The 26233-nt window shown below is 52.8% G+C and overlaps 3 protein-coding genes and 1 long non-coding RNA gene across 26 annotated transcripts; 3 read left to right on the forward strand and 1 right to left on the reverse strand.

Annotated features, from left to right (window-relative positions):
- Positions 1-124: 124 nt before the first annotated feature.
- On the reverse strand, positions 125-9970 carry CREB3L4 (cAMP responsive element binding protein 3 like 4). Of its 6 annotated transcripts, none has more exons than XM_045362805.2 (10): positions 9720-9970; positions 5053-5230; positions 4569-4815; positions 4292-4413; positions 1675-1767; positions 1438-1544; positions 1253-1321; positions 1043-1127; positions 772-868; positions 125-616 (listed from the first exon to the last, which is right to left on the reverse strand). In XM_045362805.2, the coding sequence occupies exons 1-10, from the start codon at positions 9752-9754 to the stop codon at positions 423-425; spliced, it is 1227 nt and encodes a 408-aa protein (XP_045218740.1). In that variant the 5' UTR covers positions 9755-9970; the 3' UTR covers positions 125-422. The 6 variants fall into 6 exon arrangements, with proteins under 6 accessions (XP_045218740.1, XP_065401674.1, XP_065401681.1 ...); XM_065545602.2 differs by lacking the exon at positions 9720-9970 and adding an exon at positions 5873-6274; XM_065545609.1 differs by lacking the exon at positions 9720-9970 and adding an exon at positions 5573-5855.
- LOC141407131 (uncharacterized) lies at positions 6127-6926 on the forward strand. 2 transcript variants are annotated; one of them, XR_012414513.1, is made up of 2 exons: positions 6127-6310; positions 6867-6926. It is a non-coding gene; the product is annotated as an uncharacterized lncRNA (long non-coding RNA). The 2 variants fall into 2 exon arrangements; XR_012414512.1 differs by lacking the exon at positions 6127-6310 and adding an exon at positions 6402-6458.
- SLC39A1 (solute carrier family 39 member 1) lies at positions 9362-14102 on the forward strand. 2 transcript variants are annotated; one of them, XM_005541732.4, is made up of 4 exons: positions 9362-9846; positions 10159-10377; positions 10555-10685; positions 12461-14102. In XM_005541732.4, exons 1-4 carry the CDS (start codon positions 9693-9695, stop codon positions 13115-13117), a joined length of 1161 nt encoding a protein of 386 aa, XP_005541789.1. In that variant the 5' UTR covers positions 9362-9692; the 3' UTR covers positions 13118-14102. The 2 variants fall into 2 exon arrangements, with proteins under 2 accessions (XP_005541789.1, XP_005541790.1); XM_005541733.4 differs by having other exon boundaries at positions 9362-9410.
- Positions 14103-14463: 361 nt separating this feature from the next.
- CRTC2 (CREB regulated transcription coactivator 2) lies at positions 14464-25598 on the forward strand. 16 transcript variants are annotated; one of them, XM_073995082.1, is made up of 14 exons: positions 14464-14557; positions 18148-18249; positions 18326-18439; positions 19001-19065; positions 19712-19780; positions 19952-20055; positions 20494-20523; positions 20678-20757; positions 20882-20931; positions 21065-21309; positions 21662-22065; positions 23888-24157; positions 24628-24814; positions 24943-25598. In XM_073995082.1, exons 3-14 carry the CDS (start codon positions 18410-18412, stop codon positions 25161-25163), a joined length of 1755 nt encoding a protein of 584 aa, XP_073851183.1. In that variant the 5' UTR covers positions 14464-14557; positions 18148-18249; positions 18326-18409; the 3' UTR covers positions 25164-25598. The 16 variants fall into 16 exon arrangements, 11 of the variants coding, with proteins under 11 accessions (XP_073851183.1, XP_065401638.1, XP_065401629.1 ...); XR_012414494.1 differs by lacking the exons at positions 14464-14557; positions 21662-22065 and adding exons at positions 14596-14851; positions 24372-24438; XR_012414492.1 differs by lacking the exons at positions 14464-14557; positions 19952-20055 and adding exons at positions 14596-14851; positions 24372-24438.
- Positions 25599-26233: the final 635 nt, after the last annotated feature.

Below are 26233 nucleotides of genomic sequence, written 5' to 3' on the forward strand. Positions count from 1 at the left end.
AAGTCATGGGGGCAGAGAGGGAAAGGAGGTGGCTACTTAAGGCCCTAATCTACCAAGTCTTCCCCACCACTTCTCCCTTGTTTTCCCCCTCTTCTACTACTTATATGAGACTTCTGGGATACAATTTCAGTTAAAACGTTTATTTATCACTCAAAACTTATTTCCCCTCAACCCTATCCCCAAAGAAGAAATAAAATCATAGATACATAACAAAAGTATTTGAGGTACCCTCTCATATATGCAAACAAATGCAGACTGGGCCTAAGGCAGAGAGAGACTAAAGGACATCTCTTGGGGTGTCCTGAAGTGATCTGGATTCCTGAGGGCAGACACCTAAGTAGGAATCCCAGTGGGAAGCAAAGCCGTAAGGAAGCCCAGGATTCCTTGTGATCAGCAAGTGGGCCAGGAAGGTGTGTTCCAGCTCACATCTCATCTGCATGCAGCACGGTCCCGATGCGCCCACTGGGTCTTGGCTTCCCTCCCATCTTCTCAAGCAGTGTCCTTGTTGAGTCATTTGCATCCTTGGCTTCAGGTGGCTCCCTCAGTCTGGACTCTACCACTTGGGTCTCCAGATTTTCTGTTATGTCCTTGTGGGTCAGGATATTTCTGGAAGTCACTGTGAGGTGAAGGAAAGAAGGCAGTAGTAGAGTGCTCCCCTGGGTGGGAGACCCTAGACAGGACAGGACCTCCCTCTTGCTTCTTGACGACCTTGGAGAACACAGTCCCCATCCCTTGCTCAGCCAGGGGTTGCTCCCTGCCCTTGCCTCTCACCTCCGTGAGGCTGGTAATCCTCAGGCCCAGCTTCTGGTCGACCCTGGAATGGACTGAAGCTGGGCAGGATGATGAGAGCCAGGGAAAAAAGAAGAATCTGGGAGGAAGCAAGAGGAACAGAGGAAGGGAGTAGGGGGCAGAGTGAATGGAGGCCAGCTGGGGTTATCGGATGTGGGAAGTAGATCTGGCTGGGTAGTCGGGGTATAAGGATAGAAGTGTGGGGGAAGATGGTGGACGTGGGGGCAGATGGGAGTAGATAGACTAATGGTACCAGAACACAAGTGCTGGTCTGGGCGGCTTTGTTGGAAGTTTGAGCAATTAGCGTCTGCAGCTGGCGGAGCTGAGCTACCAAGGAGCTGGGAAAGGAGGAATGAAGAGTTAGTATCTTCTGGGTACCAGGAGCCAAGAATGGCGCCCCTGTGTGCTGTACCCGCCTTCAAAACACACACACACACACACACACACAAACGCTTTCACTCACATATTGTGCCTCTCCAGCTCCTGGACTTTTTTCTGTAATTCTTGGTTCTGTGCAGAACAGGCTGCCACCCTAGAGTGTGGGGAGGTAGGACAAGGCTCAGCAACCTGAGTCCCTTATTTTCCCTGCCGTGGTGAGGAAGGGGCCCAGACATGGCCCACAGGAAGCCAGAAATAACCCAGGCATACCTGCTCTCCAGCCCATCAATGTACTCCTTCTTCCGCCGCCGACTGTCCTGAGCTGACTGCTTGTTACGGATTTTCCTCCTGACCTTCTTGAGGACCCTCTCCTCTGCCTGGAGGCCCAGGATGTGTGAGTCCTGGGTCCTTCACCTGCCCCCAGCTCCCCAGTGCTTCTCCTGGGATATTGGCCAGGGTCATGGTGAGGCCCCTGGGTTGGGATACCCTTAGGGGGAAGCATGTTACCTTGGTGAGGGGCAGGTGAGAGGGCAGAGAAACCCCTTCCTGCCCCAGCAGACGCTTCTCCTCATCCGTCAGGAACAGGGTTTGACAGGGCAGCTGGGGGTAGGGGCAGGAGAAGATGCAATAGGATTGAGGAGGGGGTCATCCCATTTGCAACACCCAGGCTACTCCCTCTACATGCCTTCTGGAAAGCGCTTCCTATTTGCACTGGGAGACAACTTTAATCTAGAGGTGAGGTGAGGGGCAGAGACCTTAATTCCGACAGGTTCTAGATCAAGCCAAAGGGACTTCCTGAGGCCAAGAAGGGAGAGAGGAGGGTATTGTCATATCCTTCACCCAGAGACTTAGGACCTTGGCACTCTGAGCAAGCTAGGGAAGGCTTATTCTGGTCCATGTCTCCCCATACCCAAGAGAACCTGAAAGAACTCACTACAGTGAAGTTTACGTAATTTCCTTACAGCAAGCACATGATTCACTTTCAGCCATTAACTTCCATTTAGCAGAGTGTGTTATTCAGTTGCATGTCAACCACAGGGAATTCCCTGGGGCAGTGGCCTATTCTCCCCTAGGGTCTGAGCTCCGCTTCCCAGACTAAGGTTCTGTCCCCTCTCATATGAAGCTTCCCAAAGGCAGCCATATGTCTCACAGCAAATCACAAGAGAGGATGTAGGGAGAGTAGATGGTGCTGGTGGTGAACCTGAGCCCATCAACTGAGTAACTTGACTTTCTCACTAGTATTTCTTTTTGAAAGATGTATGTGGCCGGGCACGGTGGCTCACGCCTGTAATCCCAGCACTTTGGGATGCCAAGGTGGGCGGATTACCTGAGGTCAGAAATTTGAGACCAGCCTGGCCAACATGGTGAAACCCTGCCTCTACTAAAAATACAAAAATTAGGCCAGGCGCGGTGGCTCACGCCTGTAATCCCAGCACTTTGGGAGGCCGAGGCGGGCAGATCACGAGGTCAGAAGATGGAGACCATCCTGGCTAACATGGTGAAACCTGTCTCTACTAAAAATACAAAAAATTAGCCGGGCGTGGTGGCAGACACCTCTAGTCCCAGCTGCTCAGGAGGCTGAGGCAGGAGAATGGCGTGAACCCAGGAGGCGGAGCTTGCAGTAAGCCAAGATTGCACCACTGCACTCCAGCCTGGGCGACAGAGCGAGACTCCATCTCAAAAAAAAAAAAAAAAAAAAAAAATTAGCTGGGCATGGTGGCACGAGCCTGTAGTCCCAGCTACTCAGGAGGCTGAGGCAGGAGAATCGCTTGAACCTGGGAGGCAGAGGTTGCAGTGAGCTGAGATGGCACCATTGCACTCCAGCCTAGTGACATAGAGAGACTCTGTTTTTTTTAAAAAAAAAGATTCTAAGATGCTTAACTTGGCTTTTGGTCCCAGCTTCAACTGCAGATTTGAAGAGAGGCTAGGACCTGGTCCCTGCCTTTTGGGTACAAGGAGTAATTTTCAGAGGAAAAGGAGGAACAGTGATCTGAGCACAGCCTCCTCTTTACCTGGCCTTGGACTCTGCCCAGCCGGCCTTGAGAAAGCATCTAATGTGATACCTCTGCTACACTGTAGCACTAGCCAGTGGGTGCCTCCTGGGCAACTGTTCCAGTGGAAACATTGCTGCTATTGCTTTTCTTCCTTCCTGTACCTATAACCAGTTGGGATTCCCAGGTGGCCTGTCCCATTTCTGTGTCCTGACCCAAGGCCGAGATAATGGCTCTGGCTAAGAATACAATGCACACAAAGTCTGGGCTTTCTCCTGAGCCCTGTCCCCAGATTCCCTCACCCCACCTTAACTGAGTTGTTGCTACCTTACCCACAAGGGTTCTCTCTCTCTTGTCCTTTCCTGCTTTTAAAATTGTTCATGTTGGGCCGGGCACGGTGGCTCACACCTGTAATCCCAGCACTTTGGGAAGCTGAGGCAGGCGGATCACAAAGTCAGGAGTTCAAGACCAGTCTGGCCAATATGGTGAAACCCCGTCTCTACTAAAAATACAAAAATTAGCCAGGTGTGGTGGCAGGCACCTGTAGTCCCAGCTACTTGGGAGGCTGAGGCAGGTGAATCACTTGAACCCAGGAGGCGGAGGTTGCAGTTGAGCTGAGATTGTGCCACTGCACTCCAGCCTGGGTGACAGAGTGAGACTCCATATTGTTCATGTTGGCCGGGCACCGTGGCTCATGCCTGTAATCCCATTACTTTGGGAGGCTGAGGTAGGGAGATCGCTTGAACTCAGGAGATTCAGACGAGCCTGAGCCTGGGCAACATGGCGAAACCTCAAAACCCCATCTCTACCAAAATTAGCCAGACGTGGCACATACCTGTAGTCCCAGCTACTCAGAAGGCTGAGGTGGGAGGATTGCTTGAGCCCAAGACATTGAGGATGCAGTGAGCCATGACTGCACCACTGCACTCCAACCTGGACGACAGAGTAAGACCCTGGCTCAAAAAATAAAAAATTGTTCAACTGTTCATGTCTCCTTGGTCTTCAGGCCCAATGCCACAAAAACTGGGGCAAAGGCAGTTCATCATCAGTTTCTATTCCCTCATCCCTTTGCCCTGTCTGTGTCATTACATATGTATCAAGGAGTAGTGGTTCTGGCTGACACCAAGACTCACCAGGGTTGTACAAGGCACTGGGGCTAAGGTGCCTGCTCTGGGCAAGATGTGGGCATGAGCATCAAACGGCAGCTCACTGACCATGCAGGAATCAGGTACCATAAATGCTGGGCTCCACTGATCTGGAGTAGAAAACAGGTAGCTGGGAGAAAGGATACTTAGGGACCCTGACAGCAGCAGGGCCTGGGTAGTGGCACAGGTTGGGTAAACCCCCTTAACCCCATGGTTAGGGCCAGTCTCGAAGGGCCATTTTCCCCTTCCCACAAAGAACACTGACCTAGCTGGATGGAAATGAGGCCTACAGTTGGCCCAGTTTCCCCCTGCATCCTCTCCAGGGCCCCTGCCTCATAGACAACTTCATAGAGCGTAGGAGAACTGGTTGCCCTGGGGGCAGGGGGACTGTCTGGACGGCAGGGGTCCTCAGAGGTGCCACTGTCATTGCCAGGAGATGCTTCTGAGCGGTACACCTCATTGGGATCAATGAAAAGCTTCAAGAAATCTTCAGGCTCACTCTCTTGAAGGCCCTACAGTAGGAAAAGGTTATATATATGTGCGGGGAAGAATTTTGGAAGTCCTACCTGACATCAGCCTTATGCTTCATTTTCAGTCCATTCATTTCTTGGGCATGGAGATAGTTATTATACAACTTACATCTATTTTCGGGGTGGTCTGTTTTCAGACCTGTCTCCAAGTGGGAGCTGAAGCCTCTTACAACAGAGTTGTGTCTCAACCCCACCCCAACTCCCACTCATCACACTCACACAGCCATGGTCCCCACCGGACTTCCAGCCTTGCAGTCCCTGTTCCTGTAGCCTAGTCACCGGAACCTCTGGAGGGTGGCAGTGGAGTCCCAGCTCCAGGACGGATCCTGTCGAGAAGATATCCTCTGGGGGCTCCAGCCACGCGTCCAGCAGGTCAGGGATACCGAGATCCATGCTTCTGCAGGAAGGCGTGTGAGACAGAGGGTTGCAGAAAGGGAATGATGGCTGCTTCCTACACCCTACAGTTTCTGGGCTCCTCTGCTCCCTCTTCTATTGTCCCTGCTCCCCCGCCCCCCGCGCTTTCTCACTAGCAAGCCCCCTCACCTGTCCCCTGGATATTTCACCTTCAGCCCTATCCCTCAGGTTCAGACAAACAGGCCCCCCAAGCATTACCTGTTCTGAAGAGTCCAGCCCTGTCAAGCCAGCGTAGCCCGTTGACCGCCCCAAACACACCACCTTTTCTTTCTTCCAGGATCTCGTATCCTGGACCTGCCCAGCCAAACCCCGCCCCCATCCTTACACTACAAAAGTGGGTGCCACCTTGCCAGGAGCCACGGTAGGGCCGCTGTATCTGGGAGTAGGGGACTAAGAGTCTGAGGGTCCACAAACGGAATTTAAGAAGTAGGTAGCCGCGCCCTTTCTGCTTCAGTTTTCTCTTAGCTATAGTAAATCTTCCCCAGGGTTTGGTGTCTCCTAGCGGAAGAATAGAAAAGGCTGTGACTGGAGCACAGGATATTTGAATGCCTGTTCTTTAGCCCTCGCTTTTTCAACAGGGAGATCACAACAGGGTTGTAAACAAAGGCGGAAAGAGTCAAAAGACCTGCGGATTTACTAGGGCATCCTCTAGCCCACCGCGTGGCGCTCTTCCCAAAGCTGAGTCCTGATTGGAAGCTAAAGACTTAGGTTTCGGAAGGGCAGGACATCGAGCCAATGGGCACTACCCTCTCAAGGCCGCCTCCTCCGTAACTGGTCGGAGACAGCTAGGCTGTTCAGGAGAGTCAGGCCAATGGGGCCGCAGTTCTTTTTTTTTTTTTTTTTTTCTTTATTCTTATTTTTGGAGGCAGGGTCTCGCTTAGTTGCCCAGGCTGGAGTGCGGTGGTGCGATCACGGTTCCATGCAGCCCCCGACCTCCCGGGCTCAGGTGATTCTCCCGCCTCAGCACCTTGAGCAGCTGGGACCACAGGCGCGCGCCACCGCGTCCGGCCGGCGGGACTTACTTGTCAGGCGGGGATTGGGTTCCGCCGGACCAAAGGGAGGGGTAAGCGCCAGAATATGAATCGCCAGGAAGCTGGGGGAAAGCTACGGGAAACCCTGAGCAGCCTGGTTTGTCTTCGCGCGCCACGTGACTCGGAAGCTCCGGTTTCACCCAGGCGGGGAGTCAATAGCCCACTGACCCCAGTGGAACGGTGAGCCTCGCTCGGCAGGCCGCAGGCGCGCGATGGCAGGTTTCCCCGTCCGCAGGCCGAGCAGTGTGGCGTTGATGGAGAACCGCAACTGCGCGCACATGTTCGCTGCACGCTGCTCATTCGCGGAGGGGACACCGGGCAGGAAAACTGCAACAAGTTAAAAAGGCTTTTGCGTTTGTTTTGTTGTCTTATTGTTTGCATACAGTTACCAGGAACATTATGTCCCACATTTGTATAATTTACAAAACGTTTTCATAAACATTGTTCTCTTCCTTAATCCATAACGGTTCTGAGGCACACACGGCGGGTAATATTTTGCAAATTTTACCTATGAGGAGGCAGATCCATGACTTGAAAGCAGTAATACCAAAACTCAGGGTTGATTGATTTTTTTATTTTTATTTTTAGCTTTGGTCTAATGTCTCATGGTCCAGGAATTCACTTCAAATAAAATAATGGAGGTTAACTGATACAGGTATGATTTTCCAGTAGTATTTCAGAAAAGGGTAGCTGGGTGAGTAAAACAGTAGTTTGGAGTGTGAATCCCAGAACTCAAACTGCTGTTAATTATCCTCATGAAGATTTGAACGAGCTAAGAGTAAAAACAGGAACAGGGTCTAGTCAGGCATTTTCATGTTACTCATATAGTTCTTAAAGCAAATAGAGCTGACAAGTTTTTGTTTTTGTTTTTTTCTCTTTTGAGACGGAGTCTCGCTCTGTCGCCCAGGCTGGAGTGCAGTGGCAAGATCTCGGTTCACTGCAAGCTCCGCATCCCGGGTTCACGCCATTCTCCTGTCTCAGCCTCCCAGTTGCTGGGACTACAGGCACCTGCCACCACGCTCGGCTAATTTTTTGTATTTTTAGTAGAGACGAGGTTTCACCGTGTTAGCCAGGATGATCCTGATCTCCTGACCTCGTGATCCACCCGCCTCGGCCTCCCAAAGTGCTGCGATTACAGGCGTGAGCCACCGCGCCCAGCCCCAATGTACATATATTTCAAAACATCATGTTGTACACCATAAATATATACAACTATTAGTCATATATGACATATCTGTATGTGTATATATATATATGTATATATTTGACAACTATAAAGGTAGAGCTTGGACCAGAGTCCAGGTTTCCTGACCCCTCCAGTCATAATTCCTTGTTAATGATACCAATTACGAATAATTTTTTTTTTTTTTTTTTGAGACGGAGTCTCGCTGTATCGCCCAGGCTGGAGTGCAGTGGTCCACGGTCTCTGCTTACTGCAAGCTCCGCCTCCCGTGTTCAAGCCATTCTCCTGCCTCAGCCTCCCAAGTAGCTGGGACTACAGGCGCCCGCCACCACACCCAGCTAATTTTTTTTTTTTTTTTTTTTTTAGTAGAGACGGGGGTTTCACCACGTTAGCCAGGATGGTCTGGATCTCCTGACCTCGCGATCCGCCCGCCTCGGCCTCCCAAAGTGCTGGTATTACAGGCGTGAGCCACCGCGCCCGGCCAATTTTTTGTTTGTTTGTTTGTTTGTTTTGAGATGGGGAGTCTCGCTCTGTCGCCCAGGCTGGAGTGCGGTGGCGAGATCTTGGCTCACTGCAACCTCCGGCTCCCGGGTTCAAGCGATTCTCCTGCTTCAGCCTCAGCCTCCCAAGTAGCTGGGATTACAGGCGTCCGCCACCACGACCGGCTAATTTTTGTATATTTAGTCAGACGGGGTTTCACCATGTTGACCAGGCTGGTCTTGAACTTCTGACCTCAGGTGATCCACCCTCCTCGGCCTTCCAAAATGCTGGGATTACAGGCGTGGACCACCGCGCCCAGCTCCTTAAGAAGTCTTCACATTCTTCTTTTACTTAAGGAATTACTGGCCTTCGTTTCTGGAGCCTTGTGAGAAGCATTACACTGTTCTTTTTTTTCTTTCTTTCTTTCTTTCTTTCATTTTTTAAAATTAATTTTGCTGTAGGAAGCAAGATCCCATCTCCTTCTTTAGGCAATGAAGCTTTTTTCACCTTTGCATAAAAGAACAGCTTGGCCCCCTTTTTAAATTTTCTTTTGTCTTTACCGTCCCTTGAGGCTAGAAGAGGATTCTCATAGCAGAGGGTTGCGAGTCACGAGAATCCAGGTTGAGGAAACGGTGAAAGTCCTGAGCTGAAACAACTACCTTGGGGCATTCAAGGAACAGCAAACAGCAAGCAGACCGGCGAGGGTGGCGGGAGCTGGCCAGATGCCCGCAGGCGCGGTGCACAGGTAGCCTGGAATGCGCTGGGGGCTCTTCCCTGGGCGTGGCTTCAGCACCCCGCATTCCGGTCCCACCACGTCCCCACCCACCTGGAGAAGGCGGAGGCTGCACTGAGTGTCAGGAGTAGTCGAGAAGAGATGATTTTCGAAACATACCCTCTCTCTTTGCTTTCCCCGCTTTCCAATTCTGCTTTGTCTTTTTCCTTGTTGTGGGTGCTGGCGAGGGAAAGCAGGCAAGGAAATTGGTGACAAGAAGGGAATGCCTTCCCTTGGGCGCCAAGAGGCACTGACGGGGTGTCAGAGCCTTCTGAGAGACAGATGAGACTGGCCCAAGGCCAGGAACATGTCTTCAGATGTGGGCCGGAAGACTTGACAGTGCGGGGTCTCCCTCTTTTAAAAATATCCATATAATCAAAGCCTTTGTTGACCGGCCCGCTCCGGCCAGTCAGTCCTCCACAGATGCGCCCCAGGGCACCAGCCCCGAGGTCCTTTTCCTAATCTCCGCCCTCGCTCTCGCTCACTCTCCTCTCGTCGCCTGCTCCGCCCGCTCCCGGTCTCTGATTGCTACTAACTCACGTCACTCCCGGTCTGTCCCCGCCCACTCGGCGCTGCCATTGGCAGTCGGGCGTGGGTACGCGGCCTCTGTGGGGGAGGGGAGAGCTATGCGAGGGGGCGGGAATTCCCGACTCTAGGCCGGAAGCGCGCGGAGACCATGTAGTGAGACCCTCGGGAGGTGAGTGCGGGCTCTCTGGGAGCGGGGTCCAGGTCGGGCTGCCCAGGCCTCCCCGGGCCCGGGAGCAGGAGTCCCAGTTCACGCATTCTTCATCTGCTTCCCGCGACGCTGGCGGCCTCGCACCCCGCCTCCTGGAGCCCGGACTTTCAGGCACCGCCCTCAGTGTCGCCTTAGTCCGTCCCGGGACCGCAGACTCTTAGGGCCCCTCTCCTTGGCCATCTGCCTCTAGGTCCCAGCCTGGGGCCTGAAGCGCTTGCTCTCTACGCTGGGAAAAGGGGAACGATGGAGCGATCCAGCACCCAAACTTACCCTGTCCAGGCGACCCACGAAGATACCCATGACATCTCTGCACAGCCCCAGCCTTTTTGGCTTCACCCACTCCGTTCGGGAGTTGGGGACCTGGCCTCTACATTCCTTAGGGGAACTCCAGCTCCAGGTCCTATTTGGAGGCGGCTCCTAGTTTCCTAGTTCGCTGGGGGCGCCAGGTGAAAGGGTGATGAGATACCCATACAGCCTTTCTCAGGCCTAGGTTTCCCCCTTGCAGTCTCCCTGAATAAGTCACTTGGGAAAGAAAGTGTGAGAAGAGAGGAATGTTCCTGGTACAGGAGTAGATGAGTCACCCTGGGTTGGGGAAGGTCACAAAGTGGCTGGGGCCAGGGAGCTGCACTCTGCTGACCAAGCTTCTCCATTCCTTGCCCCATCTTCCCTTGCATGATTTTTCCCCACCCACTGTGGTCTGTCTTCCTAGGTCTGAGAGTCACTGGAGCTACCAGCAGCACCATGGGGCCCTGGGGAGAGCCAGAGCTCCTGGTGTGGCGCCCAGAGGCGGTAGCTTCAGAGCCTCCAGTGCCTGTGGGGCTGGAGGTGAAGTTGGGGGCCCTGGTGCTGCTGCTGGTGCTCACCCTCCTCTGCAGCCTGGTGCCCATCTGTGTGCTGCGCCGGCCAGGAGCTAACCATGAAGCCTCAGGTAAACCTCTCCTTTTCTCCACACTCCTATGAATGCTTGGCTTAGGGAGGGCTCTGGGGCTGTGGGGAGTGACCAAAGGAGGAGGGAAAGGCAAGGGTAGCCATTGTTTGGGTTGGGGTGGTGGGCCCTGGAGGGGGTTTGTTTGCTCATTCTCCTCTGTGCTTAACCCCTACCCAGCTTCCCGCCAGAAAGCGCTGAGCCTAGTAAGCTGTTTTGCGGGGGGTGTCTTTTTGGCCACCTGTCTCCTGGACCTGCTGCCTGACTACTTGGCTGCCATAGATGAGGCCCTGGCAGCCTTGCACGTGACGGTGAGCGCTGACCTGGACATGTGACATGCGGGAGGGAAATCACACACCTCTAAGAGTGTTGGTTTGTGGAGATCGATTCATGTGCCACTCTGTGACTTTGTGGAAGGCTTTTGGCATGTGATATGAATAGTGATTTTTGGTTATGGGGCATAATTCTTTCTGTGTTCCCTCCCCCTTCCCCATTCCCTGTGTGACCCCTACATGCCCTTTGAGACAGTAAGACATTTTTTCTCAGGTGTGTGACTTTCTCTGTGGGTTCTCAGTTCTAGCTACCAGCAAGTGCTCCAAGAATCATCTTCACTCTCTCACCACTTTCCTAAAGGGCTGGAGATAGAGGTCTCTGTAGGCCTGAGAAGGATAGGAGGTGATTCCCTGGGTCCTGGTGTTGCTGACCTTTTTAGGCCTTGGCCTAAGGAAGTGGGCTGTGAGGAATGATCAAGTCCACGGCATAGGACTTGGTTTATTGTAGGAAAAACTGAGGCCGTTGGATAGTGGGGCAGGAAAGTCATCCTGGGCTCTTTCCTCTCTTTTTTCCCCTAAAACTGAGGAAGTGGCACTGGATGTAATCCTTTGTGTCTGTGACTGAGTGACCTGTGTCTCTGTGTGACTGCGTATAAGCCTGAATGTCCTGTGATATGTGGCTCTATGTATTTGGGGAGGTGGGCCAATGTGTGACCATTTCATGTATGTCTACATCCTTGACTCTCAACTAGGAGTGTGGCTTTGCTCCTCAGGAAACAGTCTAGGGATATTTTTAGTTGTCACAGTGGGGAGGGGGATAGAGGGAACATCGTGCCTGCTGTTGGCATTTGGTAGGTAGAGATCAGAAATGCTATTAATCTACAGTGCACAAGACAGCTCCCATGACAGAATTATCTGGCCCAAAATGTGTTTTTGTTTGTTTGTTTGTTTGCTTGTTTGTTTGTTTGTTTTGAGAAAGAGTCTTGCTCTGTTGCCCAGGCTGGAGTGCAGTGGCACAATCTTGACTCACTGCAACCTTTGCCTCCGGGGTTCAAGTGATTCTCCTGGCTCAGCCTCCCGAGTAGCTGGGATTACAGGCATCCACCACCACACCCTGCTAATTTTTGTTTTGTTTTTTTTTTTTTTTGAGACGGAGTCTAGCTCTGTCGCCCAGGCTGGAGTGCAGTGGCCGGATCTCAGCTCACTGCAAGCTCCGCCTCCCGGGTTTATGCCATTCTCCTGCCTCAGCCTCCCGAGTAGCTGGGACTACAGGCGCCTGCCACCTTGCCCGGCTAGTTTTTTTTTTTTTTTCGTATTTTTAGTAGAGACGGGATTTCACCTTGTTAGCCAGGATGGTCTCGATCTCCTGACCTCGTGATCCGCCCGTCTCGGCCTCCCAAAGTGCTGGGATTACAGGCTTGAGCCACCGCGCCCGGCCTTAATTTTTGTATTTTTAGTAGAGATGGTGTTTCACCATGTTGGCCAGGCTGGTCTCAAACTCCTGGGCTCAAGTGATGTGCCCGCTTTGGTCTCCCAAAGTGCTGAGATTATAGGCATGAGCCACCGCATCTGGCCCAAAAATGTTAATAGTTCCAAAGCTGAGAAACTTTGGTCTACATGTAACACTGTGAGTGACACCATAATCTGTGTGTGTGTATCATTCTGTATCAGTGTTACCAATTCACTTTATCTTTGTGTGACTGAGAGTAGCCCTGTATCTGTGTGGGACCCTAAGTCTGTGTAACTGGGCTTCCACCAGATTTTGCATCTCACTCTTCCTTCCCCTAACGTTTTGCTGCCGCTTCTGCCCACAGCTCCAGTTCCCGCTGCAAGAGTTCATCCTGGCCATGGGCTTCTTCCTGGTCCTGGTGATGGAGCAGATCACACTGGCTTACAAGGAGCAGTCAGGGCCGTCACCTCTTGAGGAAACAAGAGCTCTGCTGGGAACAGTGAATGGTGGGCCGCAGCATTGGCATGATGGGCCAGGGATTCCACAGGCGAGTGGAGCCCCAGCAAGCCCCTCAGCCTTGCGTGCCTGTGTACTGGTATTCTCCCTGGCCCTCCACTCTGTGTTTGAGGGACTGGCGGTGGGGCTGCAGCGAGACCGGGCTCGGGCGATGGAGCTGTGCCTGGCTTTGCTGCTCCACAAGGGCATCCTGGCTGTCAGCCTGTCCCTGCGGCTGCTGCAGAGCCACCTTAGGGCACAGGTGGTGGCTGGCTGTGGGATCCTCTTCTCATGCATGACACCTCTAGGCATCGGGCTGGGTGCAGCTCTGGCTGAGTCGGCGGGACCTCTGCACCAACTGGCCCAGTCTGTGCTAGAGGGCATGGCAGCTGGCACCTTTCTCTATATCACCTTTCTGGAAATCCTGCCCCAGGAACTGGCCAGTTCTGAACAAAGGATCCTCAAGGTCATCCTGCTCCTAGCAGGCTTTGCCCTACTCACTGGCCTGCTCTTCATCCAAATCTAGGGTGCTTCAAGAGAGGGGTAGGGGAGACTGATGATCAGGTGCCCCTGTTCTCCCTTCCCTCCCCCAGTTGTGGGGAATAGGAAGGAATGGGGAAGGGAAGTACTGAGGACCAAAAAATTCTCTGGGAGCTAAAGATAGAGCCTTTGGGGCTATCTGACTAATGAGAGGGAAGTGGGCAGACGAGAGGCTGGCCCCAGTCCCAAGAAACAAGAGATAGTCAAGTCGCTAGAGACATGATCAGGGGACATTAGGATTGGGGAAGACACGACTGCTAGAAGCAGAAGTTGGACACTATACATAAGGACAGGCTCACATGGGAGGCTGGAGGTGGGCACCCAGCTGCTGTGGGACAGCTATGTAGAGGTCATAAACCTAGAGTCAGTGTCCTGTTGGTCCTAGCCCATTTCAGCACCCTGCCACTTGGAGTGGACCCCTCCTACTTTTCTTAGCACCTGCCCTCATATCTATCTCCCTCTTCCCGTCTCCCAGGGGACTAGTGCCAAATGGTCTCTCCCTGCCAATTTTGGTATCTTCTCTGGCCTCTCCAGTCCTGCTTACTCCTCTATTTTTAAAGTGCCAAACAAATCCCCTTCCTCTTTCTCAAAGCACAGTTATGTGGCACTGAGCCCTACCCAGCACCTCAGTGAAGGGGTCCTGCTTGCTCTTTATTTTGGTCCTGGATCCTGGGGTGGGGCAGAAATATTTTCTGGGCTGGGGTAGGAGGAAGGTTGCTGCAGCCACCTACTGCTACTGTACCCTAGGAATATGGGGACATGGACATGGTGTCCCATGCCCAGATGATAAACACTGAGCTGCCAAAACTTTTTTAAATACACCCGAGGAGCCCAAGGGGGAAGGGCAATGCCTACCCATAGCGTTATTTTTGGGGAGGGAGGGCTGTGCATAGGGCCATATTCTTTAGAATCTATTTTATTAACTGACCTGTTTTGGGACCTGTTACCCAAATAAAAGATGTTTCTAGACATCTGTACAGTATCTGATTCATTTGTTTTGGGAAAGGGGTGGGCATGTGGCCAGCCTGAGAGGGCCTGAGTCCCAGATGTTTACAGCTGTTTTAAGATTCTTGGTCTCACTGTTTTCACTCAGGCCCCGATAGTCCCCTTGAAGATAACCAAATTTTTCCTCCTTTGTGTCTTGGTACTTCTTTCCCGGTCCCCCTCCTCTCCGCTCCCCTCGCTTTTCCTTTCCTCTCTAATTCCTCTCCCCTTTCCGTTCGTAGTCTCAGGACTAATTTAGAACTACTCTTCCCAGCTTGCCCCTCTCAGGGAGTAGCCGAGAGGGTGGAGCGAAGTCCCCAGTTTCCGGAGTCAGCAGGGCTGCTGGGAAGTGGAGTCCGTTTCCTCCCGGTGCTGCGTGACTGGAGACGTGAAGGAGTCTCGTAAACAAACTACAATTCCCGGCGGCCCCCGCGCTCAACAGGTCAGGGCTAGGCTGGGGCCGGGTTCGCTGTGCTCGCTGAGGCGGCGGTGGCTACGGCTGGAGGAGCCGGGCCAGGGCCGCGGCGAAGGCCGCGGCTGGTACTGGAAGGGTGGCAGGCAGGGACGGGGAAGGAAGATGGCGACGTCGGGGGCGAACGGGCCTGGCTCGGCCACGGCCTCGGCCTCGGCTTCCAATCCGCGCAAATTTAGTGAGAAGATCGCGCTGCAGAAGCAGCGTCAGGCCGAGGAGACGGCGGCCTTCGAGGAGGTGATGATGGACATCGGCTCCACCCGGGTGAGGGGCCGCGCCGGGGAGCCGAGCAGAGCTGAGCAGTTACAGAGCGGAGACCGGAGAGGCGGGGCGGGGGCGGGCGTCGCAGCGAAGGAGGCGGAACGGGGCAGGGGACGCGGGCGCCGCCGTTTGGGAGGCGCAGGTTGAGGGCCGAGGGACAGGAAGAAGGATTTTGCTGGGGGAGACCGAAACACTGGAGAGGTTGGGGGTGTAGAGGCGACTGGGGGCCCGAGTACGTGAGGCGGGAGTGGACGGAGAGAGGAGATGGGTCCGGCGGAGGTAGGAGGTGAGTGGTCCTTGTGCATCCCTGACGGAGTCCCCTCGAGGACGCTACTGAAGCATGCCTGGTATTGGAGTATGGCCTGGGAGGAGGTCTGCTTGCCTGTAACCTGGCTCCTCTGAGTTTGTGATCTCCTCCAAACTGGTCCCTCTGCCCTCTGCGCTTTGGTGCCCCCGGGAAAGGGCCCCTTGCGTGGTTTGAACGAGCGGTGCTGTGTATAGTGGGGCAGGAAGTCCCCTCCTGCGTCCCGTCCTTTTGCTTCCTTTTTCAAATACTACTTGTGGTTTCCTGACGTGAATGAAGGTGAGGTCCATTGCTTGGTGTTTTGTCCTGGCCTCCTTGGGGGAGAGGTAGAGTTTTGAATCCTAAAACTGGGTAACCGTTCGACCATAAGTTGTGTGGAACTCTATGGTTTGCTGAGCTTTCTAGGGAGATGGCTGCTTTGTGGGTCCGTGTGTAGGGTGCCTTGGAGGGTTTCTATGTGTAGGAAATATTCATTCCTAGAAAGTTCTTGAGAGAACTTTCAGGCCTCTGCCAGGCTGCCTCTGAAGCCCCCCGGCCTTGATTTCTTGCTTTCCAAGGCTGGATATCAGAGGGACCAAGGGGTGGGAGTCTGCCTAGGTGGTATGCAGTCTTAATTTAGGGACACATTCTTCTAAAAAAACTGCAATAAGGGTATTGCAGTGATTCCTCATGGCAGAGAGCTAGAAGGAATTTAAGGGTTGATGATGGAACGTTACTACAACATCTCTAGCCTTTTTCTGCTGGTCTGACTGTGGTTGCATCTGTGACTGTGACTCTGGTTGTATTTTTGTGTGTATCCCCCTTGACTCTGTTAGTCTTTTTTTTTTTTTTCCTCGTCCTTTCCCCTTTGAGTCTCTAGGGAGTATGTGCCCTAGTTTGTGGGAGTCAGAAGTTAGGTGGGGAGGCAAATCTGGGAGGGTGTCTGTGCATGCATGTGCACACTTACGTGCATGTGTGTGCATAACCCACTGTAACCACTGTGAGGATTATGATCTAACTGTAGATTGCTCCCCTTTAGGAGCTTTTTCATCATGTTGGGGACAGAGACAGGAAGATGGGAGTCTGATCTCGATAGCGTGAGGCCCTGCCCTCAGGACTGTGATTCTAGCAGAGGCACGGTGGGATCTTAGGGCTTGTATGTGCAAAGAAAGGCTGTGTGAAACTCAAAAGCTGGGGCTTCTCTTTATGGTGCCTTGATCTCTTAAAAGGCCCCCTCTACCCACCTTGCTCCTATTGGTTAATTTCTCAGCTACACAGAAAAGTCTAGTGGGCTTATATGGCCAGGGGACCCAAAAGCCTAGAGCTAGGGACAAGAGATCTGGGACTCAGCCTGTTATCTGGCCAGGTGGGAGGGCTCATTTGAGACAGAGATGGTCATGGGAGGCTATACCACTGAGAGACTGGGGTTGCCATATATGTTGATAGTGGTCTTGAAGTGGTCCAGAGGTCAGCACAGTGCCCACTGAACTCACTAGGCTGACCTCCTGGAACAGAACGTCAGTTCTGATGTTGGCTTCTGTACAAGAGTGTGACCCTGGAAGCTCTTAGAACTTGCCCCTCCTCAGCTACCCTCCTCCCCATGGCCTTGCCCTGGGCCTGTTTATTTGGCTGGTGGCAGGGGCTGAGCCTTGGAAATAGATGCTCACCTCTCACAGAGATAGGATATCTGTACACAGGCTAAATCCATGTCAGGCTGTCTGACGTCTATGCCAGACATATCTCCCCAAAGTGAGGATGAGACCAGGAAGATGGCTCTGGCCCATGCTGGAGTGGGCTACTGCTCTCTCCACCCTCTTCCTCCAGGCTTCCCTGCCAATTCAGGAGCCTTAGGATTCAGTGGAAGAATGTCCCTTGGTTTTGGTGCTGTTTTTCCAGCTAGGAGAGTTGTCATTCCTTGGATGTTCTAGTTTGGGAGGTGCAGGCTTTGTGTAGCCTTCCTGAGGCTGGGCAAGTGGCAGAGCCCAGAAGCCTGTGCTCTCCAGAGTGGGAAGGAAAAAGGCTGGCAGTAATGGCTCTGTGACATCCATCTGTAGCCTTCCTCTTAATGACCCAATTAGTCCTGGATGCATCTAGAAAGAAAGCAGAGGTTCCTAATAGGCACTCTCCCTTGTGAGTAGCCCGGGGGCTCCTGGCAGCCCCTCAGGGACTCTGCTTAGAGTGATGCCAAATGAGACAGGTCTTGAGCAGAATATCTGTCTCCGCCTGGCAGGATGATGTCAAACAGTAGTGATATCATTGATGAGGGCAGTCTGCAGATGGGCTCTGGTGGGTTATTTGCACCAAATCTCAGTGGACCTTTCAAACCCCAACACTGGCCTTTCTTCTGGAAGATTATTTCTTTATTTTTATTTACTTTTTTTTTGGAGACAGGATCTCACTCTGTCACCCAGGCAGCTGGAGCAGAGTGACATAAACACGTCTCACTGCAGCCTCTACCTCCCAGGCTCAAGTGATCCTCCTGTAGCAACGGAGTCTTACCGTGTTGCCCAGTCTGCTTTCCAATACCTGGGGTCAAGCGATCCTCCTACCTCTGCCTCCCAAAGTGCTGGGATTACAGGTGTGAGCTACTGTGCCTGGCCTAGATTTTTTTTTTTTGAGATGGAGTCTCGCTCTGTCACCCATACTGGAGTACACTGGCGTGATCTTGGCTCACTGAAAGCTCTGCCTCCCGGGTTCACGCCATTCTCCTGCCTCAGCCTCCCAAGTAGCTGGGACTACAGGTGCCCGCCACCACGCCCAGCTAATTTTTTGTATTTTTAGTATAGACGGGGTTTCACCGTGTTGGCCAGGATGGTCTCGATCTCCTGACCTCGTGATACACCCACCTCGGCCTCCCAAAGTGCTGGGATTACAGGTGTGAGTTACTGTGCCTGGCCTAGATATTTTAAAAGCAGTGACAGCAGCAGCATATCCTGGTGACAGAGATGGCAAGGATGACTGAAGGAAATAGTGCTCAGGACCTTCCTGACATTCCCACTTGTTCCCCATGTCTCAGTTACAGGCCCAAAAACTGCGACTGGCGTACACAAGGAGCTCTCATTATGGTGGGTCTCTGCCCAATGTTAACCAGATTGGCTCTGGCCTGGCCGAGTTCCAGGTGAGTAGACACCAGCCAGGGAGGAGTGGAGGTTCTTTAGGCTGCTTCCCCTGCTGACTTCTGTCCTTTTTGGCAGAGCCCCCTCCACTCACCTTTGGATTCATCTCGAAGCACACGGCACCATGGGCTGGTGGAACGGGTGCAGCGAGATCCTCGAAGAATGGTGTCCCCACTTCGCCGATACCCCCGCCACATATCCTTCACAGGGGACTTGGGAGTGTCTGAAAGATAGTGGGATGGGGTTCCTCAGGGACTTATAGGAAGCACTTGAAGTGTTGTGCAGTCCCATCCTTCTCTTGGAGCTCTTCTTTACCCAGCTTCCCTGAAAACAACCATAGCTCCTGCATCAGCACCTGGTCCTGTGATAAGGAGTTTTTGCTCCTGAGGCTGTGCCCCCTGTCTCTGGCTGGCTCTGGCTGTCTTCACATCAGCTTGCTGCCAGAGGCAGCCTTCCTTGTCTCTTGCTAAAGGAGATTGCGTCCCTTCTCCTCACATTTCTGAGTTTTCAGTCTCAGAGACATGTGTACCTGTATCCTCGAAGTCCTGCCTGGACATTCTCCTGGATTTTTTCAGCCCCGTTAGACCTGATTCCCTTCTTCTCTTCCATTCTTTGATCCTATCATTGTCCCTTATAGAAGAGGAGAAAGGTATGTGTTTCTCAAAACAACTTATCTGCTGCCTCCACTGTTCTTTCCTCATCTGGCCTCTATCTCATCTGTCCTCTCTACTTTTTTCCTTAACTGGTGCTGTTCACATTGACAGCTCTCCCTACAGTCCTGCCTACTTATCTCCTCCCCCAGAGTCTAGCTGGCGAAGGTAAGTGTCCAGGGCAGGCGGAAGCTCCTGCCTACTCTCTGACATGTTTCTGGAGGGAGCTGCCCCTTCTGGGTTGGGGTTGGGATTACTGAGCTAAGGTTTCAACAGTACCTCTTCCTATAACACCAGGGCTGAGAGAGGTGGAGGCAGTTGGAGTAGGTGGGTCAGAGTCCAGCCTTGGCCATGTTGACACGAGTGGTCAAGCCTCCCAGTCCAGCTAGAGCAGAACCAATGGGAACTGTAGCCAGCTTGGGGTGTGTGTGTAAGGGGGAGGGGAGAATGGCAGAGGGGCAGGTGAAAATGGTGACCTTCTGTCAAAGGTGGGTGCAAGATGTAGTGCTCTGGCACTTTTAGATTTCTGAAACTCTCCCCTTGTCCATCTCACCTTCAGTGCTCATACCCAGAAGAGCTGCTGGGCTCCAAGATTCCCATTCAGCTGGTCCTGGCAGAGAGGTTTCCAGCTCTCTTAGATTGACTGGGGGAGGGGTCAATCATAAACAGGAGAAGAAACAGAAAGAAAAGGGGATGATCTGGGTGCCTAGCCATCTTCACTTCCATCTTGGCTGCCCCACATTTTCCAACCCCTATACCCACCTTATTGTCCACAGCCAGCCTTCCTCCTCATGACTTTGTTTTTCTACCCCAGGACGATGCCCTGGGGCAATTTCCCTGCAGAGAAGGGGCAGTTGTTTCGACTACCATCTGCACTTAACAGGTGATGGCCTTTGCCTTCTTTAGGCCACATCTCCTCTTATCTGTAGTTTCTGGGGCCCTGTTCCCTCACCACCCCCCATTTCCAGCCCAGCTAGTGTTTTCCCTTGCTGGGCAGGGCTTAGGGACCAGGAAGACTGTCACTGGTGTCAGCTCATTCCTGCTCCCCCCATAGGACAAGCTCTGACTCTGCCCTTCATACAAGTGTGATGAACCCCAGTCCCCAGGATACCTACCCAGGCCCCACACCTCCCAGCATCCTGCCCAGCCGACGTGGGGGTAAGTGGCCCTGTCCCAGGGTTGGGAGTAACCACGGAGCTATTTATTTATTTATTTATTTATTCATTCATCCATTCATTATTATTTTTTGAGACGGAGTCTCACTCTGTCGCCCAGGCTGGAGTGCAATGGCATGATCTCGGCTCACTGCAACCTCTGCCCTCCGAGTTCAAGTGATTCTCCTGCCTCAGCCTCCTGAGTAGCTGGGGTTACAGGCGTCTGCCACCGCGCCCAGCTAATTTTTTGTGTTTTTAGTAGAGATGGGGTTTCACCATCTTGGCCAGGCTGGTCTTGAACTCGTGACCTCGTGATCCACCCGCCTCGGCCTCCCAAAGTGCTGAGATTACAGGTGTGAGCCACCACGCCTGGCCTCCACGGAGCTATTTAAAGCAGGTAGGCAAGTGGGCACTGCAGCCAACGCCACTGTATCCCTTGCAGGTATTCTGGATGGTGAAATGGACCCCAAAGGTATGTGTTCCTCACTGCTGTGGGTACTGGATGCCAAACAATTTCTGGGCTGGTGTTGGGATTGTGTGCAGGTTCAGGGAGCAGGACTCCTTCCCGCCTGCTTCTGCTTCCTGTCCTGCCTTACGGGCTCTTTCTCCAACTCTCCCATCACCAGTCTTTCTCTTTCAAGTACCTGCTATTGAGGAGAACTTGCTAGATGACAAGCATTTGCTGAAGCCATGGGATGCTAAGAAGGTAGGTGGAGGCCACCGGGTGTCACCCACTAGTCTCTCTGCTATCCCCTTGCCATGGGGCAGGCCTTCCAGGGTTCTCCACTGAGCACTGTCCTCATTTTCCATATTCTTCCTTCTTTCCTCAGCTATCCTCATCCTCTTCCCGACCTCGGTCCTGTGAAGTCCCTGGAATTAAGTAAGTATTCCCTGAGGTTGGCTGAGAGTTGGGGGAAGGAAGTACAGGGAGATGTAGAAGACTGATCTCTGCTCTTCCCTGACCACCGCACCCCACTCCTATTTACATCTTTCTTTTTCTCTCCTTCCCCTAGCATCTTTCCATCTCCTGACCAGCCTGCCAATGTGCCTGTCCTCCCACCTGCCATGAACACGGGGGGCTCCCTACCTGACCTCACCAACCTGCACTTTCCCCCACCACTGCCCACCCCCCTGGACCCTGAAGAGACAGCCTACCCTAGCCTGAGTGGGGGCAACAGTACCTCCAATTTGACCCACACCATGACTCACCTGGGCATCAGCGGGGGCATGGGCCTGGGCCCAGGCTATGATGCACCAGGTGAGTGGCTGTCCTGGCCATGTGCCCACTGGGTGCTGCCTGACTGGAGGGATGAAGGGGAGGGCGGTTTGAGCACCTGAGATCCTGCTGTGACCGCCCACACCAGCCTGTCACCTCTGCACCCCGGGATTCCCTCACGGCAGTTCTCAGCCAGTGATAACTGGTTGGTGTGGTGTTTCCTAGAAAGAAGAGGAAGGGCAGCCCCCAGATGGGCAGTGCTGTCAGGGATAGAGTAGGGAGGACGTTGTGTTGCTGCTTTCATAGTCTGGTCACTGCTACCCGTTCTGGGTGGAAAGGGGCCCAGTTCCCATCAGTAATGTTGGCATCTCTGGTTTTTTGTCTGTGCCTGCAGGACTTCATTCACCTCTCAGCCACCCATCCCTGCAGTCCTCCCTAAGCAATCCCAACCTCCAGGCTTCCCTGAGCAGTCCTCAGCCCCAGCTCCAGGGCTCCCACAGCCACCCCTCTCTGCCTGCCTCTTCCTTGGCCCGCCATGCACTACCCACCACCTCCCTGGGCCACCCCTCACTCAGTGCTCCGGCTCTCTCCTCCTCCTCTTCCTCCTCCACTTCATCTCCTGTTTTGGGCGCCCCCCCTTACCCTGCTTCTACCCCTGGGGCCTCCCCCCACCACCGCCGTGTGCCCCTCAGCCCCCTGAGTTTGCTCGCGGGCCCAGCCGACGCCAGAAGGTCCCAACAGCAGCTGCCCAAACAGTTTTCGCCAACAATGTCACCCACCTTGTCTTCCATCACTCAGGTATGCGTGGCTGCCTTCCCTGCACGTCTGTCTCCCTTCCCTTTTCTTCTGCCATGTTGTTTCCCTCCCACCCTCCTTTCCTCAAATACCTACTCTATACTCATCCCCTTCCATTCCTCTGTCCTCCACCTGCCCCATCGTTTATCCATCTTGTCTCCTTTTGCTTCACAGTGCAAACACAAAAGCTGTGGTTAAGCTTTTTTAGTTTCAAATCCTGGCTCTACCTCTTACTAGCAGTCACCTTGGACAAGTTATTTAATTTCTATAAGCCTCAGTAGTTTCATTTCTAAAACAAGGATGGTTCATGAGGATCAAATGAAATAACATACATAAAATACTTAGTACCACATATAGCCCAGGTATATGCTTGACAAATAGTAGCTTACCCTTTCCTTTTATTTGCCTCCTTTGTTCCTATCCATTTCGTGTCTGTCTGTTATCTGATGCCTCTATCCTGTCCCATCTCCTCCCCTGTATCCCCTCCTAATTTCATAGAATTTGTAGAATCAGAGAATCTCCTACTGTGGAGCCCAATCCCTTCACTTAATAGATGAGGAAAGTAGGACCTAGAGGGAAAGTGTCTTTTCCAAGTTTACCCAGCAAGTTAGGGAGAGTTGAGACTAGAACTCGAAACTCTTAGTTTAGGGCTTTTTCCACAGAGATGAAATTCTTAGCCCTTGTCTCCCTTCCTATCCTTTTCCTCCTTCATTGCTGTCCCTGGAATGTGTGATCTATGTTCCATCTTTACTCAGGTCCCCACTTTTGTAGGAAAGACTGAGGCCAGATTAGCAAGGGCTCTGTTCCCAGAGTGTGGAGTGAGCCTGACTTCCCTTCCTTTCTTTCTCCTTTTCCTTCCTTCTTCTCCCACTCCCTCGGGCCTCTTCACGGCTATAGAACAGCAGTTCTCAACCTTAGTTCCTTATTTACTAACAATAAATAGTTCAAGTACCAAGGTTTAAGAATGGTTTACTTCTAAGGCTGGGCACAGTGGCTCATGCCTGTAATCCCAGCACTTTGGGAGGCCAAGGTGGGAGGATTATTTGAGCCCAGGAGTTCAAAACTAGCCTGGGCAATATGGTGAGACTCAATCTCTACAACAAATAAAAAATCAGCCAGGCGCAGTCGTGCACGCTTGTAGTCCTGGCTACTGGGGAGGCTGAGATGGGAGGATCACTTGAGCCAGGAAGGTTGAGGCTTCAGTTCCAACTATGATTGCACCACTGTACTCCAGCCTGGGCAACAGAGTGAGGCCCTGTCTCAAAAAAGGAGAATAGTTTACTTATGGAATAGATTTAAAATTACCCCTGTGTTAGCCTCACTATATCACTTTCATTCTGATACGCACTTTTTTTTTTTTTTTTTTTTGAGACAGTCTCGCTCTGTTGCCCAGGCTGGAGTGCAGTGGTGTGATCTCGGCTCACTGCAACCTCCCACTTCCTGGGTTCAAGCAATTCTCCTGTCTCAGCCTTCTGAATAGCTGGGACTACAGACGCCCGCTACCATACCCAGCTAATTTTTGTATTTTTAGTAGAGACGGGGTTTCACCATGTTGGCCAGGCTGGTCTCGAACTCCTGACCTCAGGTGATCCACCCGCCTTGGACCTCCCGAAGTGCTGGGATTACAGACATGAGCCACCACACCCTGCCAACTAATACCCATTTTTGAGTAACTGCACTCAACCCCAGGGATGCCCGTGAGAATGTAGAATGTTGTCACATTTGTTTTGGGAGTGGTTGTAGCTAAAGAAGGTGGGAAGCCCTGACTAAGAATTCTTGGGGTATACACTGAGCGGTAAGCTTCCCTCTTTTTACTTCTTTTCAGGGCGTCCCCCTGGATACCAGTAAACTGTCGACTGACCAGCGGTTGCCCCCATACCCATACAGCTCCCCAAGTCTGGTTCTGCCTACCCAGCCACACACCCCAAAGTCTCTACAGCAGCCAGGACTGCCCTCTCAGTCTTGTTCAGTGCAGTCCTCAGGTGGGCAGCCCCCAGGCAGGCAGTCCCATTACGGGACACTGTACCCACCTGGGCCCAGTGGGCATGGGCAACAGTCTTACCACCGGCCAATGAGTGACTTCAACCTGGGGAATGTGAGTACTCAGGCTCCTTGCTCAAAAGCAGGGGAGGGGGTGAGGGTGGGTCAATGGGGCCTGAATGGCATGGCTGGTGCACTGTGAATGGGGAGATCTAGGTGGGGTGGGTGGTGGGGAGATCTCGTCTCCCTGGAGGTAACATAGTACTGCCAGCTTGGGGCTCCTCTCTTCCTGCGTTTGACCCTACTCCTGCCCCTCTATTTCTGCTCAGCTTGCTCTTTGATGACTTCTGCCTTGACCCGTTCTCTTCCTGGCATGCACATGCTCTGGCCCAGCAGGTACGGTGCCCATACTTACTTCGGGCCCCGTGCTCGCTTCTGTCGCTCTGCTTGCTGCCACCTCCCTCTGTCATTGCCTCTGTTCCTGGGGTGGATGAAGATTTCTGGGCAAAGGGGTTATGTTAGCAGGGCTAGGCAGGATACCAGTTCTAAATCCTACTTCCTCAAGATTTGTCTGTGTGTCCATAGCTGGAGCAGTTCAGCATGGAGAGCCCATCAACCAGCCTGGTGCTGGATCCCCCTGGCTTTTCTGAAGGGCCTGGATTTTTAGGGGGTGAGGGGCCAATGGGTGGCCCTCAGGATCCCCACACCCTCAACCACCAGAACTTGACCCACTGTTCCCGCCATGGCTCAGGGCCTAACATCATCCTCACAGGTGAGTGGGGGTGGCTGGTGATGGAAAATGGAAGGAGGGAATGACACATTCACTAATGAGTAGGAGATTGAGGGGTCTTGGAAAAGTTTATAGGACATGGGGTCCTCACCTGTCTATTCTACCCACAGGGGACTCCTCTCCAGGTTTCTCTAAGGAGATTGCAGCAGCCCTGGCTGGAGTGCCTGGCTTTGAGGTGTCAGCAGCTGGGTTGGAGCTAGGGCTTGGGCTAGAAGATGAGCTACGCATGGAGCCACTGGGCCTGGAAGGGCTAAACATGCTGAGTGACCCCTGTGCCCTGCTGCCCGATCCTGCTGTGGAGGATTCATTCCGCAGTGACCGGCTCCAATGAGGGGACCTCATCACCATCCCTCTTCTTGGCCCCATCCCCCACCACCGTTCCTTTCCTCCCTTCCCCCTGGCAGGTAGAGACTCTGCTCTCTGTCCCCAGATCCTCTTTCTAGCATGAATGAAGGATGCCAAGAATGAGAAAAAGCAAGGGGTTTGTCCAGGTGGCCCCTGAATTCTGCACAAGGGGTGGGCCTGGGGGAACTCAAGGGAGGGCCTAAAGCACTTGTAACTTTGAACCGTCTGTCTGGAGGTCAGAGCCTGTTGGAAAGCAGGGGATAGAGAGGAGCCCTGGAGGCAGGGCTTGTCCGGATGCCTAGGGGTGGGCAGTGCCAGCCCCTCCTCACCACTCTTCCCCTTGCAATGGAGGAGAGAGCCAGAGTGGATACTATTTTTTATTAAATATATTATTATATGTTAATAAAAAAATATCAAACCCTTGGTGTGGTTGGTTATTATTTGGGGCATGGCTGGGGATCTAGGGAGTTATAGAGCCATGGGTCTTTTTATCTATTAGGCTTTTTGCATCTTCTTAGCACCACTGTGCTTTGTGGAAGGGCCCGACAGCCTCGGAATTTGTACCTAGCATGGACATAGGCTTCCCCTACATGTAGGGGAGATCACTTCATGTGCCCTCCTGTCTGTCCAGGGCCCTGCTGCAGCATCAGATGGGGGCTTTGACTGGTCAAATTATTCCTCTTCCTCAAACCCAGGCCTGGCAGTGAGGGAGTGAGGAGGTGATTGCTGGCTGAGCCCACAGGTCTAAAGTGCTCCTGGGTCTCAGGGAAGCCTTCCTCCTCCCTCCCTCACTGCAGGAATTCACTTCACCCTCTCCACTCTTCACGACTCATTCATTTTAGTTTTAATTAAACAGATTCTTCGTTGTCATGTATGTTCTGAAGGTTTTCTCTTTCTGGATTGGGTTGCTAGCCCTTGGACCAGCCCTCTGGGCCTCCGCACTCCTCACTCCCGCAACCAGCATAGTGAGAAGAGTAGTGCCCCCCAGTTATCTTACCCCCACCTCCACTGCTCTATTCCACATCCTGCAGTCCTGGCCTCTCCTCTTCCTCTTTC

Source organism: Macaca fascicularis, chromosome 1 (assembly GCF_037993035.2).
Source record: "Macaca fascicularis isolate 582-1 chromosome 1, T2T-MFA8v1.1".
Lineage (NCBI taxonomy): Eukaryota > Metazoa > Chordata > Mammalia > Primates > Cercopithecidae > Macaca > Macaca fascicularis.

Excerpts from the sequence above, each read along its gene's own strand:
- SLC39A1 (XM_005541732.4), top strand. The coding sequence starts at position 9,693 with ATGGAGCGATCCAGCACCCAAACTTACCCTGTCCAGGCGACCCACGAA. Across the intron at positions 9,847-10,158 it reads TAGGGGAACTCCAGCTCCAG|GTCTGAGAGTCACTGGAGCT; the intron begins GTCCTATTTGGA and ends CTGTCTTCCTAG. Across the intron at positions 10,378-10,554 it reads AGCTAACCATGAAGCCTCAG|CTTCCCGCCAGAAAGCGCTG; the intron begins GTAAACCTCTCC and ends ACCCCTACCCAG.
- CRTC2 (XM_065545557.2), top strand. The coding sequence starts at position 14,693 with ATGGCGACGTCGGGGGCGAACGGGCCTGGCTCGGCCACGGCCTCGGCC. Across the intron at positions 22,066-23,887 it reads CCTTGTCTTCCATCACTCAG|GGCGTCCCCCTGGATACCAG; the intron begins GTATGCGTGGCT and ends ACTTCTTTTCAG. Across the intron at positions 24,815-24,942 it reads GCCTAACATCATCCTCACAG|GGGACTCCTCTCCAGGTTTC; the intron begins GTGAGTGGGGGT and ends TTCTACCCACAG.
- CREB3L4 (XM_045362805.2), bottom strand. The coding sequence starts at position 9,754 with ATGTCATGGGTATCTTCGTGGGTCGCCTGGACAGG. Across the intron at positions 1,768-4,291 it reads CAGTGCCTTGTACAACCCTG|CTGCCCTGTCAAACCCTGTT; the intron begins GTGAGTCTTGGT and ends CCCTACCCCCAG. Across the intron at positions 1,545-1,674 it reads CTCACCTGCCCCTCACCAAG|GCAGAGGAGAGGGTCCTCAA; the intron begins GTAACATGCTTC and ends CTGGGCCTCCAG.